The sequence below is a fragment of the Osmerus eperlanus genome, chromosome 8 (genome assembly GCF_963692335.1).
Source record: "Osmerus eperlanus chromosome 8, fOsmEpe2.1, whole genome shotgun sequence".
Classification (NCBI taxonomy): Eukaryota; Metazoa; Chordata; class Actinopteri; order Osmeriformes; family Osmeridae; genus Osmerus; species Osmerus eperlanus.
The window spans coordinates 6564493-6582411 of NC_085025.1; the positions used below are offsets into that span (position 1 = coordinate 6564493).

The 17919-nt window shown below is 45.8% G+C and overlaps 2 protein-coding genes across 3 annotated transcripts in view; both read left to right on the forward strand.

Moving 5' to 3' along the window:
• The window catches only part of LOC134024484 (actin, alpha cardiac muscle 1-like), a 190608-nt gene extending 187582 nt beyond the window's left edge, over positions 1 to 3026 (forward strand). For both annotated transcript variants that reach the window (XM_062466931.1, XM_062466932.1), the window contains exons 2-8: positions 264 to 279; positions 740 to 884; positions 1073 to 1397; positions 1492 to 1653; positions 1771 to 1962; positions 2154 to 2335; positions 2482 to 3026. In XM_062466931.1, coding sequence (XP_062322915.1) covers positions 756 to 884; positions 1073 to 1397; positions 1492 to 1653; positions 1771 to 1962; positions 2154 to 2335; positions 2482 to 2625 — 1134 coding nt within the window. In that variant the 5' untranslated portion in view covers positions 264 to 279; positions 740 to 755 and the 3' untranslated portion in view covers positions 2626 to 3026. The remainder of the gene's footprint in view (positions 1 to 263; positions 280 to 739; positions 885 to 1072; positions 1398 to 1491; positions 1654 to 1770; positions 1963 to 2153; positions 2336 to 2481) is intronic.
• A 580-nt stretch (positions 3027 to 3606) lies between these two features.
• LOC134024755 (gap junction delta-2 protein-like) lies at positions 3607 to 6344 on the forward strand. Its single transcript, XM_062467409.1, has 2 exons — positions 3607 to 3953; positions 4387 to 6344. Exons 1-2 carry the CDS (start codon positions 3883 to 3885, stop codon positions 5228 to 5230), a joined length of 915 nt encoding a protein of 304 aa, XP_062323393.1. The 5' UTR covers positions 3607 to 3882; the 3' UTR covers positions 5231 to 6344.
• Positions 6345 to 17919: the final 11575 nt, after the last annotated feature.

The window sequence follows — 17919 nt, forward strand, 5'->3', positions numbered from 1 at the left end:
TGGAATACCGTATGGCCTATACAGCTGTTACAAGCCACCCGCTCTGCGCGGCACTCCATACATGGGCCTTTTGGTTCCCTAGTCATAGCGCACGTATCTCCCCTCCTCTTCGCGCCCCTTCCATTCATGGCTTCTCCATTCTCATGGCGTAGGGGCTTCCAAAAATGGCAAAGGGGGTTGTCTATGGTGGAAGCGCTTGCAGAGTATAAATTGCAGTCTCCCTTTTGCACTCTACCTCTGTTTCTTCTCAATCAGCTTTCAGCTTCTTGTGCTGATCTGGTGAGTAGTCTGCCCATGAACTTTGCCTATAGGACGACGGGCTTTTGAATAGCCCATAACAGGAATTACAGTAACCTGCCAATCTACAGTACGACAAACTGTAAACAGGATCTAGAAAATATTTAATAGAGCAGTGTGTTCAGGAAAGCAGTGTGTTTCTTTCAACAGGCGCTTTTGAGTGAATCGGTTTGGAAATAAATGTTCTTTTCTTTTTTGCTTGAGGATTTTAACCAGGACGTGAACAAAGTTTTTTAGAAGAATACATCCGTTTTGATTTTACATCTGCCACTTATAGAACTTATCGTTTTTGTATCTTTAAGTTACTGTATATAGTTAATTAAGGGTCATTATGTTTAAACACGTACTAATGTTTTCCATAAAGTTAGCCTATGCTTAATGGGCTTACAGAACATGATCTTGTTTCAGAAACACTGACGCTGTTCGTTGTTCCTATCTACAGACACCCATCTGACATAATGTGCGACGACGACGAGACTACAGCTCTTGTGTGCGACAATGGTTCTGGGCTGGTGAAGGCTGGCTTTGCTGGTGATGACGCACCTCGCGCTGTCTTCCCCTCCATAGTCGGTCGTCCCCGTCACCAGGTAAAGAATGTTTTATGATTATTTACCTGGTGATCATGACATAAATACAATAAAGACAATCAATGAAATGATAAGGGGGAATTGTGACTATATCTTTATGATGTTCCACAAATGAATGCTTAGCATTGTACAGTTTGATTTAAGCTGTGTCTTTTTTGTTAATACATATTTACTCTCTACCAATGTAGGGTGTGATGGTGGGTATGGGACAGAAAGACTCGTACGTGGGAGATGAGGCCCAGAGCAAGAGGGGTATCCTAACCCTTAAGTACCCCATCGAGCATGGCATCATCACCAACTGGGACGACATGGAGAAGATCTGGCACCACACCTTCTACAACGAGCTGAGAGTGGCCCCCGAGGAGCACCCCACCCTGCTGACCGAGGCCCCCCTCAACCCCAAGGCTAACCGTGAGAAGATGACCCAGATCATGTTTGAAACCTTCAACGTCCCCGCCATGTACGTGGCCATCCAGGCTGTGCTGTCCCTGTACGCCTCCGGTCGTACCACAGGTGAGCAGAGTTCAAATACAGTATACTGTAGATCTGATCCACGAGACTTAAGACTATACTTATACCACTGAATGGTTCATTCTCTCCCTCCCAGGTATCGTGCTGGACTCTGGGGATGGTGTGACCCACAACGTCCCCATCTATGAGGGTTACGCTCTTCCCCACGCCATCATGCGTTTAGATCTGGCTGGTCGTGACCTGACTGACTACCTGATGAAGATCTTGACTGAGCGTGGCTACTCATTTGTGACTACCGGTGAGTGCATACTTACTATCCATACTCATATTTAAGTATCCGAGTTCATCAAAATTCACACCTGGAAGGCTACGCAGCTAAACTCAATCGTCTTCTGCGTCTTTCGCGTCTTCCCAGCTGAGCGTGAGATCGTGCGTGACATCAAGGAGAAGCTGTGCTACGTGGCCCTGGACTTTGAGAACGAGATGGCCACCGCCGCGTCGTCCTCCTCCCTGGAGAAGAGCTACGAGCTGCCCGACGGTCAGGTCATCACCATCGGCAACGAGCGTTTCCGCTGCCCCGAGACCCTCTTCCAGCCTTCCTTCATTGGTAGGTAACCCAGTATATTAATGGGACAGATACAAATATTTTACAATGCCAAGTAATATTCTACTACACCCACACAGAAATAATGGAAATATAGAACACTAAACAGTAATGCTTTGGGTGAAATGATGAGAGCTAGCATTGAGTACTATTCAAAACACATTCTTAGAACTTTGTCATCTTTATGACTACAGGCATGGAGTCTGCTGGGATCCATGAGACCACCTACAACAGCATCATGAAGTGTGACATCGACATCCGTAAGGACCTGTATGCCAACAATGTGCTGTCTGGAGGTACCACAATGTACCCTGGCATTGCTGACCGCATGCAGAAGGAGATCACAGCTCTGGCCCCCAGCACCATGAAGATCAAGGTATATATGAAGGGGCCTATGGGCTGAACACATGTATGTCTAATCAATATAAAATGTACTATTATAGGAATTCTGAATGGCTAAAAACATATGTAGGAGATGGATTTTGCAGTTAGGTAATCTGTATTTGTCTCTGTCTTCCTCAGATCATTGCTCCCCCTGAGCGTAAGTACTCTGTCTGGATCGGAGGCTCCATCCTGGCCTCCCTGTCCACCTTCCAGCAGATGTGGATCAGCAAGCAGGAGTACGACGAGGCAGGCCCCTCCATCGTCCACAGGAAGTGCTTCTAAACTGCAGCCTCTCTTCCCCATGACTCCTCCCTTTGCTGCCTGGATTCACTGACTCTTCACATTACCTCCGCCTCTGGATATAGAGATACAGATCCATGCAGCCGCTCCTTAAACATTTAAATTTTGTACAGTTTGTTTATTACATATGTGGTGATTTATTGCATCGTGAAGATAATGATATGTGAATTTTTATTGGTTTGTAAATAAACAAGACCTGGTTACTTGCACACAAGAGTATTGATTAATTCACGATATGAATTCATTGTAGACTATCCTATTATTCTCAGATGCTTGTTGTAGACTTCATGATACACTGATAACACAGGGCAGAGTACGGTATTCCTTAAACACATATATATTTGGACATGATAAGATTCAAAGAAATACTACTGGGCACGCTTCCAAGTTGCTTCTATCTTTAGACGCTCTAAGGCCACCCCTTTAAGCGATATCTCAATTGGGATCGTGCACTCACGTTCAAGTTTATCCAAGGAAATATCAGCACAACCTATCAAATAAACAAATGCTTTGGGCCTTGATGATGAAGCCCAATTTATTTGTCAGACTGCAGCATCTGTCTTTAGGCTGCCGTTGCACTGGAATTTGATATAAATTGACGGACAGAGGTCGGGAGTCTGCTGTCTAGACTTTGGTGTGCATCTTGCCCCAGTAATAATCCTCATAGTGTCAGCCTATCTCTCTTTCAGGCACAATGTACAGTTCGGCTCCTCTGCTTTTGTCGTGTTTTGTAGGAGTGTGGGAGTATTAATTAAAATACTCCACATTTACATTTATTCATTGAAATTATTTAATTTCTAGAGATAAATATCCCAGGTCTCCAGAACAGGAATAGAGAGAAGACTATAATGGAACTACATAAACTGTCCGTCTTTATCCACCAACCTGTCTGCACGTGACACAGGAGGAGTCTACTTAAAGCAGATTAGCGCTCGCTCAACGTTCTCTCAACTGCCTCCATTCAAGCATCGCGCGAGCTACTATACGGCGCGCACGATCGAAAATCGTGATTTCTTCTTATCAGCACTTCACACTCGCGCAAGCGAAAGTGCTTGTGTTGTCGAATGAGCTTTTAGCAGAGGCGTAGAAGGCAGGAGGGCAGGAGCGCAGCAGGAGCGGCGCGGTATCAATGCGTTCACCAGACAACATCGGAGCCTTCAGGAATAAAGACGGGAAGCAGTAGATTCCACAGGAATTTTGCACAGTGCACAGAGTGCCATCGTCTCCGAATGATCAACCATGGGGGAGTGGACAATATTAGAGCGTCTCTTGGAGGCTGCTGTCCAGCAGCACTCTACTATGATCGGAAGGTAAGAAGGAGAGCTGCAGGCACTTGTAAAAAGTCTTACCAAGAGTTTAGGGTTTTAATCAAGTGTTGAAAGCATTAAAACACGAAGCGGCCGTTCTACTTAAATACTTAAATCCCATACGTAAAACACACACAAATAAATCACACACGCATGTCTTGTGATAAATTGCTGACAAGCAAAAATGTTAACGTATTTACTTCGTATTTAGCCAGACATGAGGTTAAATGATTGGTAGGGCTTTCACAGGGCTAGTTGGTGAATTCAGCACTGGACAGCTCCCAAACACACGTTTACCCTACAACTAGACATCATACAATTCTACTTTTTAATACACAACATAATTTAATCTCTGTTTGTGAATATACATATATCGACACTACAGATTTGCTCTATAGGCCTGCATTTATGTTTACGCATTTTTGTTTACTTTTAGGATCCTGCTAACTGTGGTGGTGATCTTCCGGATTCTGATCGTAGCTATAGTTGGAGAGACTGTCTATGACGACGAGCAGTCCATGTTCGTGTGTAACACTTTGCAACCAGGATGCAACCAGGCGTGTTACGACAAGGCATTCCCCATCTCCCATATCAGATATTGGGTATTTCAGATAATCATGGTGTGCTGTCCTAGCCTCTGCTTCATCACATACTCTGTGCACCAGTCTGCCAAGCAGAAGGAGCGGAGGTTCTCCACGGTGTACCTCTCCCTAGACAAGGACCAGGATTCCATGAAGAGAGACGACAGCAAAAAGATTAAAAACACCATCATTAACGGAGTACTTCAGAACACAGAAAACTCCACGAAAGAAGCGGAGCCTGACTGTTTGGATTCGAAGGACATTCCCAATTCGGCCATGAGAACTACTAAGTCTAAAATGAGGCGACAAGAGGGCATCTCAAGATTTTACATCATCCAAGTGGTTTTCAGAAATGCGTTAGAGATAGGGTTTTTGGTGGGTCAATATTTCCTGTATGGATTCAATGTCCCTGCGGTGTATGAGTGTGATCGATATCCCTGTATCAAAGATGTTGAATGCTATGTTTCAAGACCAACCGAGAAGACCGTGTTTCTGGTCTTCATGTTTGCGGTCAGTGGCGTATGTGTTCTTCTAAACTTGGCTGAACTCAATCACCTTGGCTGGAGGAAGATCAAAACTGCTGTGAGAGGTGTGCAGGCGAGAAGGAAGTCAATCTATGAGATCCGCAACAAAGATTTGCCAAGGATGAGCATGCCCAACTTCGGTCGCACTCAGTCGAGTGACTCTGCGTATGTGTAGCCTAACGCCCAGTAGCTGAAAGTGAAGGGAGACATGGGACCCTTGTACAAATAATTCTGTATCTATTTATGAGGAATGTGGTGGACAGTGTATCTCACCGACCTCAGTGATGAAGTGGGTGGGGTAGCGATTTAATTTGTCTTTAACGGACAACTAAAACAGACCAAACATTTATTTGTCATATTTATGAGAAGGCACTGATGCAACTTTTATTATCATTTATATATTATGAAGTGCTTCTTAAAAGCAGAAGCTAGTCTCTAATCAATGTTTTCTTATAGTCAAAGGTATAAATACTTGCACTAAATATGAATACAGCGAGCCAAAAAGAAGGCCTATCCGGTGTGTGCTGTGAACGGTGTTTTTACGACATTCCATTGGTTTTTAGACACCTCAAACTACCATAGCAATGAAATACATCATCAGGCAATTTGGGAGACACGTTTAAGACTAATTATAGCCTAGAGATTAAGTAATTCAGTTAATTAATTCCTGTATTATGTCAATCATCTCATCTCTTTACTTTTGGATTTATTACATAAATAATTGTCGATGTATTGGTTGCCTGCGCTAGCACCACTGTCCTTAACCTAAACGATCACTATCTTCGCTTGCTGTGCAGCAGAGTAGGACTTTGGAAACGGGCTGCAGACGGCTGTGATCTGTCTTTTCTTCTTTTCACCCAAGCGCCCACTGCTTTCGTTTGTTAAATATATTTCTTGATTTTGTGTCATCAAGTGCCATACATGTACATAAATATAAACATGATATATAGATATATATATAGAATATTATAACCTTCATCCTCAGAAATGCATATTTCAAATATAAATACCTGTTGCAGATTTTGATGCTGTCGTCCTCTTCTATTTGAACAACTGTGGTTTATATGGAAATGGTATGCTACTAATATTGTCATCTATGATTTTATTTAGCAACACAAACAATCAAAAAAACAACCATAGCGTATTCAAGATATATTGGTCATGATTAAATTTACAGTGCAAATTTGATTACAGGCAATAAATGCCAGTGGTGCTACCAGTTTCCAAATGAAACTCCATTTGAACTCCATCATTGTCTAAACACCCTGAATGGTGAAAAAGTCTAAAATAAAAATGGAATTCATGTATATAATAGCCTATATGTGTGATGCGTGATTTTAATGGTCATATCATATTGTGTCCATATTGAACATTTTGATCACATGGCAAGTTTTACCTCAATACCAAACTGAGACCGAGGTTGTGTGTATATGCAGTCATCTGTATCAGTTCAACAGACACATTAAGAATCAAAGACAAAACCCTGACTCCAGTAACACAGTGCAGACTCAGTCCGCTTATCTGTCACTGTTTCAGACAGTTTCTTCTGCAACCCAGGGGGTGGCAGCCATATTTGCATCCGACCCGTTCCTCTGCTTCATCCTCTTGTTTGCGGCTGCAGATGCAGCCCAGGTTCACTCAGACAGGAAGCCGAGGTCGCCTGCACTTCCTCAAGGTCACTGAGAAAGTGCTGAGTACCGCGCCCTTGAGAGTGCTCCCCAGCTGACCAGCCAGGATGCAAGTGTGTGCGTTTGTGTGTGTATGTGTGTGTGTGGGTGTGTCAGGGTGCTGGGTGTGTGGGTGTAAGAGGGGATATGGACAGGTATTGCTGCCAAGATGACTCTGCAACTGCAAGAAGAAAAATCGAAGAGCGAAGACCCTGACAGATCAATCTCAAATTCAGCAGGGACCTGAGATTCTCCTCTCCAACAGAAAACATGCTCCGCTCTGCTGGCTGGCAGCTACATCCTCATTCCTTTCCCTCTCTTCGTCTTCCTGTCCTTGCTTGTTTTATTTCCATGTATGCTGTAGTTTTGTATCCCATCCACCTGTGCTGGGCTACCTGCTTGGGTTTCACCACAGAACCTCCATGCAAATGAGGCAGTTTCAGAGTAGGAATGCTAATTCAGAGGTGGAGAAGAGGTGACTCATGTTCTGATCTAAGACCCGTGCACACATTCTAAAACAGAAGTGAGACTTATCTCTGCAGAACCAGAGAGCCATGGTTTAGATCTGCTCAATGGGATTGAGGATTTATAATATTTCCCTTTATAACCTCCATGAGAAGCCATCAGATAACACATGGCAGGGATGGAGTATAACTAAAAATAGCTACTGTCAACCACATGTATTATATGAAGGTACACACACAGACTTTATTATAGATTGTTTCATCGTTTGATGCCTATAGCGTATGTCGGCAATTCATTTTGGGTTGTGTTTCATTGTTCATGTGAGTCTTTTGAAAACAGATTGCTGATGTAAAACTAACATTACAATATATGTAAATATCAACATTAATTCCAATGCATCTCATCCATAATGTATAGCGCTCTGGCTGCTTTTCAACAGAACAATGCATTTAGCTAGAACGGCAAGGCCACTTTTAGCGGTAAAGCTATAAAAAAATGAAACATTTAAAGCTCTTGTGATTGTACAGAGCCATTGTTTGTTTCCATTACCGTTGGCCAGTGTATGTTTTCCCAGGAGAATACACACGCTGCAGTAAGAACCACTCAGAGCTTCCTCCGATACCTAACCTCATACCATAAATATTCATATCAAACTCGCTTACAGCGTACATTTATGATCAATGACCTGTCTCTTAAAGTAGCCTTGGCAGAAAACATATGAATAGGCTCTTCTGAAACAAACGGCTGCCCTCACTCAGTCTCTGTTTGGAAACAAGTATGTTCTCTTTTTTCCTTTGTTTCTTGTTTCATCAAATCATTTCCATCCGGATATCCTGAACCATACAATGTTTTCCTTGGGAGTCCATGGCATCATACAAAACCACCCAAAGAGGTGGTTTTGAATGCAATCATCCCACAGTCATCTCACAGACATGACATGCAGTATTCTCACAGATGCAGTCATCTCATAGACTCTCTTCATTAGACTGCATGGCACACTTCTTTGATAATTCCTTTTGACAGATGTATGAACACACATCAAAGGGAACATGAGGCCTCCTCCTATATCCACAGCGCTCTGTCTTTCACCTCCACCTGCTTTTCTCTATTCTGGAAGAGGAAAAGAGGGCAGATTATGGCTTCAAAGCAGCCAGGCAGCCATGGGAAACAGAGAGCGATGTGACGAGGAGTGCTGGAGGCCTGTTCACCTTCAGTGAGACCCTACTCCTCAGGAATAGGAGCTGGACGACAGGCAAACACTCCACAATAGCAACACAAAGGATCCATATTCATGAGACCCTCTTTTTATTTGTCTGATTGTGTGAGGATATTTCTGTAAAAAAGGAGAGGCGACAGATTTGGGGCGAGCGGGAGCGTATCTCACAAGTTCTACGAGGTGAGGGCTTGAATTGTCGTTCCGCATTGATTCACACGCTCTGTGTGAATTCACACTCTGTTTGAAAGTGAGCCGGGCCATCTCCGTGCATCAGCATCACCTCTGAGAGCTTCAAAGAGGCAGTGATGGGCAGTGAGAGGAGATGTGCAAAGAAAGAGAGAGAGGGAGAGAGAGAGAGAGAGAGAGAGATAGAGAGAGAGAGAGAGAGAGAGAGAGAGAGAGAGAGAGAGAGAGAGTGAAAAAGAGAGGTGGTGCAGGTCTACCAGGGCCTTTCCCTATGTGGGCACGGTGCCCACTGGACTCCTTCTCCAGGAGGTGGGCCCCATGCCTTCTACATTAAGGCTTTATGAGGTCAGAGGGCCCGACAGAGCAGCAGAACACGAGGAGGTGAAGCAGAGACGCTAATGACTCATGCCATCTCAGGAAGAGCAGGACCTGGCCGCTCGTTGGAATAAGCAGCAAGCTCATCAGAATCCGCCTTAAACTTCCTTTAGGTTTCGGGTTGGAAGTGCTGTCAAAGCAGCGACAGTGTTTTGGTGCTGTCAACACTTTCGTTTCAGGCTCTGAATCCAGCGTTGCGGAATTACTGTCACTCAAACGCAGACATGATAGAGCCAGTCCAGAGCTTTTAAAATACTGAGCAGTGTCACAGCGGCTGGACTGCAGCGTATGTGATAAAGTCATTAAAGAATTAGTCAAACTCTCGCTGCCAAGCTCTTTATAAACAAACTCTTGTAATTGCAGATCCAGTCTGACATAAAAAATAACGGACAGATTTATTTCTAAGTTCAAAGAGAGAAGGAAGTCAGTCGCCGCGGGTGGGATCGCTTGGATCAATGGTAAGAACATGTGATAGAGGAAAACCTCATTAGATTCCCAGTATCATCTGGGCTTAAACTTGACTTCCCCCAAAACAAAGGACTTGCTGCCAGCCAAAGAGCAACCTACTGTGTCTGGCCTCCCAAGAGCTTCATCCTCACGGCCGGCCTGTCTGTTTGCCTGACTACTGGAGGGTATTTGGGTTGTGTAGGGGATAGTATATGAGGGGTATTTGGGTTGTGTAGGGGATGGTATATGAGGGGTATTTGGGTTGTGTAGGGGATGGTATATGAGGGGTATTTGGGTTGTGTAGGGGATGGTATATGAGGGGTATTTGGGTTGTGTAGGGGGATGGTATATGAGGGGTATTTGGGTTGTGTAGGGGGATAGTATATGAGGGGTATTTGAGTTGTGTAGGGGGATAGTACCGGTATATGATCAAAGAGAAGCACAGCCAGTTGGAGTTGGATGTTGCATTGTGACCCCAACGTGTTCCATCCAGTCTGTCCCTATGGGGGACAGGGAGGTTTTTTTGATGGCATTGACATTACCTATTCCCTTTGATTTTAATTCAGTCAGTGATCTCTCTCTCTCTTTCTCTCTGTTTCTCTGTCTCTGTCTCTATCCCTCGCTCTCACTTTCTCTCATCCTCTATCTCGCTCTTACTGTATTTCATCATGGCATGGGTGTGTTTGGCTGCAAGTCCTATCAGTGATCATGTGTGGTGTTAGGCCATCTAAAAAAATACATTTCAGAATTCTTCACAGCCTCCGTGTGGGAGGAAGGAACCATTTCAAAACCATTCCCTGAATCTGCTGATCTAAAGAAGGTATGTATAATGTAGCTTACACCTCAAGCCCAAGCAACCCTGTCAGTTATGGATTGTCCCTAAGGTTCACAAGGCTTAGGTAAGGAGCGAGAGGGAGAGAGAATGAGATGAGAGGGAGATCGAGGGAGATGAGGGAGAGGTGCTCCAGACATGAGAAGAGAGGGGGTGATAGAGTGCAAGAGGCAGGCAGACGGACCCATCCATGAATATCGACAAGTTTGTGGAGATCATTAGGTCTGGCTAATTAGTTTAACAATCTAATTAGTTAAAATGCTAAGGTAGAAAAAAACAACAAAAAAGATTAACAAAAAAAACCAGAATCCCGGTCCCTAATCAAATAAAAAATGACGCATTAAGATTAACCACAAAAAATAAATATGTTATAGTTTATTTTCCCCTTGCACTATCATGGTGTGATATCACTTGCTGGAGTAACTATGGTTGCAGCATTTCTGAACTGTCTAGTCAGGCGCTATGAAGTTCTCAAAGATGCCACCGCAGGTGAGAAAAGAACAGGTGTTATCTTAGCAGGCAGAGAGCTGCTAATGAACAGAGGCCTCTATCTGTCAAGCAGGATATTTCACAGAGCAGAGAACAGCGCTACCTCTCTGTACTCACCAAGCATCACTCGCTGAGAATCTGCACAGCAGCTTCAAGTGTCTTATAACTAGTCCTCCTCACGAAAAACAAGTAATGGGAAACCATCTTGTTCAGACACTATTGCCCTAATATCAGACAGTCATTACATCTCTCACATATCTGTCTGAGAGGGAGTGTGCTTGGTTTGGGATTTGTGTGAACACCCCCTCACCCCACCCCAACCCCACCCCCCCACGATATCATCTGCCCAGGCCTGTCCTTGTGTTCACCCTCATTTCTAACCATAATCCCACAACATCCGTCAGCATGCATGAACATAGTCACACGACCACCATCCACAATGCGCACACACTTCAGTATGCAAATATACATGTACATAGACATACACACACATAACACACACATCCACTCATACAAATAATTTAAACTCACACAACCCAGATGGATTCATGTCAAAATAGGTGCTGTCTCTATGCATGAATCATAGTCATTTCACAATTGTGATATCTTGAGAGCATGCATGCTACAGAGCCCAGCGGTCAGAGAGCGGTCAGCCCCTCATTTAGACGCTCATCCTTTCAACACTGTGCTCTAAACCTTCCCTCACCTAAAAATCCTTTTGTCATGTCTACATCCCAAATCCATTTTTGTGTTCCCAGATTAAATTGACTCGGATTGAAGATTTGCTGAGTGCCTTCCGATCGGTAATAAGGTCGTATCCTCGAAATCGCTGATTACTTTGAACCAGCAGGGGTGTAATGGAGGGAGGGTTTCTCCCCCCCCCCCTCACTGTGCCCTCTCTGCTCTGTGGCAGGGTGGGGATACAGTTTCCACCGTGTCACTGGGAAGACACACTGGTGTCCAGTTACGGATGCTCTGCCTGTCTCTGCGACCTCAGAGTCTCTGGCTGTGCAGGCTCGGTGACCTCTACTGCGTCCAGCACCAACCACAGGAGGGAGAGGGGGAGAAGCTTCTTTTTCAGTCCAAGGCTATTTAAAGATCCACTCACAAACAAACACTAATCCTGTGCACACACCCCTGGACACACACGCGCATATATATCATAAATGCTTGCGCACGCATTCTATATACACACACACACACATTCACACACACTGCACATGCATTGAGCTTGATAGAGACAGGTATTTCTAAGAAACCAAAGAGGGGTTTAGATAGCTGTAATCCCAATTCACTGTACGTCCTAAATGGATTAGTGATCAGAGGATCCCTCCATATAGAAGCCATCTACTCAGTTACTAAGCCACATATAGGCAACCCCATACAACATCATGTATTCACATACCACACAAATCCAATTGCAACGGCTAAAACACTGTTAACTCCACATTATGTGCATGTCGTATGAGAAGGAAAAGCAAAGAGGTGTAGTTTGCACTGTATCAAGTTGCTCAAATGTGAGGTGTGAATTTGAGGGGCATCAAGACGAAGGTATGACACGTGTGCTGAGGGTGGTGACAGTGACAGACTGTGACAGAGAGGGGACCTGTCCTCCTGTACTGAGAGCAGCTCTCTGTCAGACACGCAGTCCGTCACCCTGGTGTCAGCTGGCCCTCAGCTCTTCTGCCTGTCTAAGCCTAGTGTGCATCTGAGTTAATGTGTGTGTCACATACTAAAAAGAGGAGAGGAAGAAGGGAACATTGAGCATTGCTGAAACTATTAAGTTACAACCCCTGATCATTAAAAAGTGCAATTATTTTCTGAACTGTGCAATAAGTGCTGTGTGTGCAGTGTGTGTCTGCAGTGTGTGTGTGTGTGTGTGTGTGTGTGTGTGTGTGTGTGTGTGCAGTGTGTGTCTGCAGTGTGTGTGTGTGTGTGTGTGTGTGTGCAGTGTGTGTCTGCAGTGTGTGTGTGTGTGTGTGTGTGTGTGTGTGTGTGTGTGTGCAGTGTGTGTGCAGTGTGTGTGTATGTGTGTGTGGACATAATACCCATTGTGTATGACCTCCTGCAATGTTCTGTCCTTTGCCCCCTTTCCTGTGAATCTACATGACCCTAACACCCAGTGACCCTAACACCCAGTGACCCTAACACCCAGTGACCCTAACACCCAGTGACCCTAACACCCAGTGATGGGGTGAAGGCGTCTCTATCCCTCTAGAACAATTAAACACAATCACAGCGGCGTGTGGTACAGTTAGTTCAGCCAACCCCAATGATCTGGCTATTTCTATACGCAGCCAGAGGGAGATACACTCCTCAGAGTGGAGATTTGTGTAAACTGCCCCCCCCCTCTCGCACCCCCGCCCCACCTACGCGGCTCTATGCCAAGGCCCCAGTCTGGGAGGTGGCTGGCGGGGGTCCGAGACCTAGACTTTGACATATTACCCAAGGGCCACTTGTGCCAAGATTTATGGGTGATTTCCAGGGCCCCCTGCATATGAGGGCCTGATGAGAATGTGCAATCAATAAGATAATAGCAACCGAAACAGCGGCTAGAGTTGAATTTATCGATGCACTGTAACTCCTGTCAAGTGGGGGTGTGACATCCAACTGCTCCCTGGCCCCTGTGGTGTTTACCTCGACAAAACCTCCCAATGCCTTCACACTCCCACAGCAGGTCCAGCAGCAGGACATTAAACAGCCTAATGTCGAAACCCAAAACGGATCCCATATTTTTGTCATCCCAGGCTAAGAAAAGCTGAACCAAACAATTGTGTCTGAGGAATGCTTAATACAATCAATATCAATTGAATGATGGCGACATTAAAAGATGAAATTTGAAATAACGTTGTGCCCTTGTATTTTGAGCTTTCCCAGTTGAAGTTCCAGCGACATAGAAGGAGCTGATGAAATCCCTCCCCCTTTAGCTTTTCAGCAAAGCACCGCCACACATGACAAACAGCCCGGCTGTCACAGCAGCTCATCCAGACCCATATATAATGCAGCCCTGTTGATTATGGTGTGGTGAGATTCTGGTCCTCCTCCTGCGCAGGCTGGTGGGGGGTGGTCTGACAATACTGTCCCAGTCTGGGGGGTGCGTGAGGCAGGCTGGTGGTGCGGTGGACACTGGCTGGGCGGAGGAGTGCTAGATCAGCTGGCTGAAGGAAGATTAATGCCCAGGCCAGCCGGTGATCCATCACATGAGATGGCTCTGTAGAGGCTAGAGGCAGGGGCGTGGCCCACTCAGCCCTGTCCCTGTCCCTGTCCCCCTGTCCCCCTGTCCCCACACACACACACACACACACACACACACCCTGCCCCCACCCACCCCTGTTCTGATGGATGGTTGCCTGGACATCAGAGCTCCTCCTGCCTGATGGTCAGTTGGAGGGCTTCAGGAGCCCCAGCCTACTTGAGAACTTGAGGGTAGGTTTGGTTGAATTTCTCTCTTTCTCTGTCTCTCTCTTTCTCTCTCTATTTTTCTTTATTTCTAGCTATGTCTCTTTCTTTCTAGCTATATCTCTCTCTGTGACCTGTTGGGAGAAAATGGCTGAGATGTCTTCATTCTCATAAGTGGTTTGATACAGCTTGAGTCACATTTAGAATTCCCTGTGACTGACCCCATGTGACAGGCTCCGGCTCAAAATCAGGTAGCGGTTTTCACACAGCAGTAACATCCCAACACAAAGGGGTGTACAGAGCACACTGGGATTTTCATGACACTTTTCACATCATAAAATTTGCCATCATTTCACCAGTCATGACCAAGTCTCATTTGATGAGCTGTCACAGGGTTTCACACAAAGCCTGACACAATAAACAACTGAACAACTCGTGAGAGAGCCATTGTTTATATTTGTGTTTTTACCCTGCAAACACTTTGTTGGGCCAGCATTGTCCTCTCCTCAGCTCTGTGCTGGTGCAGGACTACACTGTGACACGTCCCGGGTAGTCCTGCTGACGCATGACTTTAGAGGTCGTTCCATGACGAGATGAGCCGTCACACCGTGAAATATCTGCTGTGACATCCCGCGCTGCGTTCTGCTGACACCTGGATGCACCAGGGGAGGAGAGGGGAAGTGAGGGACTGTCATGCTGGAGACACTGAGTGGACGAGTCCAGGATGGTTAGGTCGGTCCTAATTTCTAAGAGAGCAAAGTGCACTGCGGTGAATGTCCATTAACTCACCCTGTGTTGCATACTTCATAGAGCAGCATCACATTTCCTGCCGTTTTCCCTAAAAGGTCTTGGTGGTCTTTTTTTCTAAAAGCTATGGTGGGATAGTTGGCAAAACAGATAGTAAAGAACTTCCACAAGCACTTCTGTAATTTTCGCAAAGCGGCCTTGATGGTCTGGCCACCGAAAGCCTTCAGCAGACTCATCCTTTCCCTCTCTGATTCAGCTTCCTTTTCCGTTTCCCTTGCATACGGTCGGCTACGAGAAGCTGTGAGATTGCAGGGCAGCATGGTGCCATGGCAGCACAACAGAGGCGGAGGATGGAGCCAGCAGGAGCACACATCTCCAGCACACAACACATGCCAGCTACAACCACACTGCCGCACCACACTCGAATAGAGACTCAATTGAGATGTGCACTCAATAAAAGGGTTTCAACCACCCACTCAAATGTCTCATTCAGTGATGTCAAGTGGAATGTCTATGCCATCAGCGCACAAACACACACTGGGGTACATATCCTCACCAAAGCACCAACCCATGTATTCCTTACGTTAGCTGACTCTAAGGATGGGAGGTCATAAACATGTTGTATGACATGGTGTCAAGGTTATTTTCTGGATGTACAGAATACACACACACAACCTTCCTAGTCTCCTCTTAGACTGCATAGTCCAGAATTGTTGTCTTTCCCGAAAGACCATTGGGAGTTTTCAGGTTGGATGTTATTCAAAGTGCGTTATTGAGACTGGTCTCTTTTAATCATCCCAGGGCAGGGGCAGCATGTGTGGATTATGGGATTTGCAGCTGTCAGCTCTCTCCTCCCATTGTTTTGCAGTTGAAGTAGGCCAGCGGTTTGGGACACCATAACTGAAGTTGTGGGTCCATGTCTACAAACCTCCCTGGCAATGGCAGTCAGCACAGGTCAATACCTCAAGGAGAGAGGACAGCTATGCTGAGCTCTGTCATTAATAATGAGACTCTGCTACCTGTGCTGTTCTCTTTACCCATCTTTTTACCTCTCCCTGTCCTCTCCATCTATCTCTCTCTCTCTCTCTCCCTCTCTCTCTCTATCTCTCTCTCTGTCTTTCTCTGTCTTTCTCTGTCTTTCTCTGTCTGTCTGTCTGTCTGTCTCTCTCTCTCTCTTTCCCTCTCCCTGTCTCTCTCTCTCTTCCCCTCTCTCTCTCTCTCTCTCTCTCTATCTCTCTCTCTCTCTCTCTCTCTCTCTCTCTCTCTCTCTCTCTCTCTCTCTCTCTCTCTCTCTCCCTTCTCCCTCTCTTCCTTTCTCTCTCTCTCTGTCTCTGTGTTTTTCTCTGTCTCTAGTTTTAATGAATGTGTCCAGTCTGGTCCCAAGGCTGGTGGTCAGGTTACAGGGCTATCACACTTGTCTAAGGAGACTTACATTTTATTGTGGGTTTTTTTTACCCTGAAGAGGGTTTGTTTTATGGCCGGTGGATGTCCCTCAGCTAGCCCAAAACCACACAGCTAACCACTGCACCAAATTGTTCATCGTAAGGAATGGGGAAGTTTGAGTGCGCTTGTCTTTGCATGCATCCATAAACTCTGGCTCTCAGCATCTCTGCGTGCGGTAGTTCTATTTAAGGCACCTGCAGTAGCACAGCCAAATCAGTGTTGTGAGAACAAAGACAGGCCTCTGCATTATTTGGTGCTCCTGAACCAGAGCCAGAGGACTGTTTAACCCTAGCTACTGAACGATGACCTGGGCCACCTCCTCTCAGCCCTTTCAGAGCTCACACCAGGCAGGGTCAGTAGAGAAGCCTTTATCTCTCACTCCCTCACCCCCTCATCTCTCTCCCGCTCCCTTCCTCCCCTTGTCTTCGCATCCCACAGTCCACTCACAATCAGTGCGGATCGTCTTACCAGCCGGGCGAAGTATTGCACGGACAAGTGAACTGCGTGCAGTGCCCCATGAAAAGAGCCGGGCAGGGAAATGTAAGCCAGGCCGGAGGCTGTCGGACAGGAGCTCATCCTCCTCACTCTTCCGGACGCCCACAGGCCTGGAGGAGGGCTAAAATAGGATATAACCCCCCCCACACACACACACACACACACACTCACACACACACCACCCGTCACCAACCAACATACCAGGAGAAGCTTTGTATCATGTGCTCTGACCAGCAGCTCCACAGATGTGCCAGTCTAAATCCTCCATACCGTGGCTCAGCCAATGGGATTACATAACGAGGGTAGCCGGAGACTGGTTGGTTTAAGACTGACCTCACATAAGGTCATATTGTATTCTACTCTGCACACTACCATTGCTGGATTATAAGCTTTCTCCTCCTGGCTGGTCTGTTTAAACACATGAAGAAGCTAGCTTGGTCCACAGACAAATAACCATCGAACAAACTGCTAATGTCGATCCCTACATTCCAGATAAAATGGAAGGGGATTTAGAGTAAGGACTACAGGATTAGACCGTAGTTATAAATAGACAGGGAGGAAGCACGATGCAGTTTGACATATGGTGTGCATGTGTGTGTTAGAGAGAGAGATATTAAGTTGATGAGCCCGAGTGCATTTTTCTGTCATTTTCTAGTGATTTCCAATCTCCTCTCCTAAAGAGTTACAAATGTACCGTAGCCCTATTCAGATAGAAAGATGGAAAGACAGGCAAATGAATATGTTGAACATTTTTATACTTTAATGGACAGTAACAATGAACTGGGCACTAGGAGAGCCTCAATGCAAGCTCTTCAAACCCTCACCAATTTCACACCCATATATCTTTCATTATTGCTTTCATCCCTCTGTCTCTTTCTCCTCCCCCATTCCCCTATACCCATCCCTTTTACCCCCCCCCCCCCCTCTCTCTCTCTTTGAAATGAAACACTTCTCTGAGCCAGTGGGGAGGCTAGGGCATTTTCAGAGAGCAGGAAAAGTCCAGCAGAAACAGCAGCTTAATTCTGTGATGTTACCAAACATCTGTTCAGAGGCAGGCGCCAGGCCTGACCCAAAGCCCAGTGTTTGGGATATGAGGGTTCCAG

What these genes read in the sequence shown, in the direction of transcription:
- LOC134024755 (XM_062467409.1), top strand. Translation starts at nt 3,883, where the DNA reads ATGGGGGAGTGGACAATATTAGAGCGTCTCTTGGAGGCTGCTGTCCAG. An exon ending in CACTCTACTATGATCGGAAG is followed by an intron (nt 3,954 to 4,386) that starts GTAAGAAGGAGA and finishes GTTTACTTTTAG; the next exon opens with GATCCTGCTAACTGTGGTGG.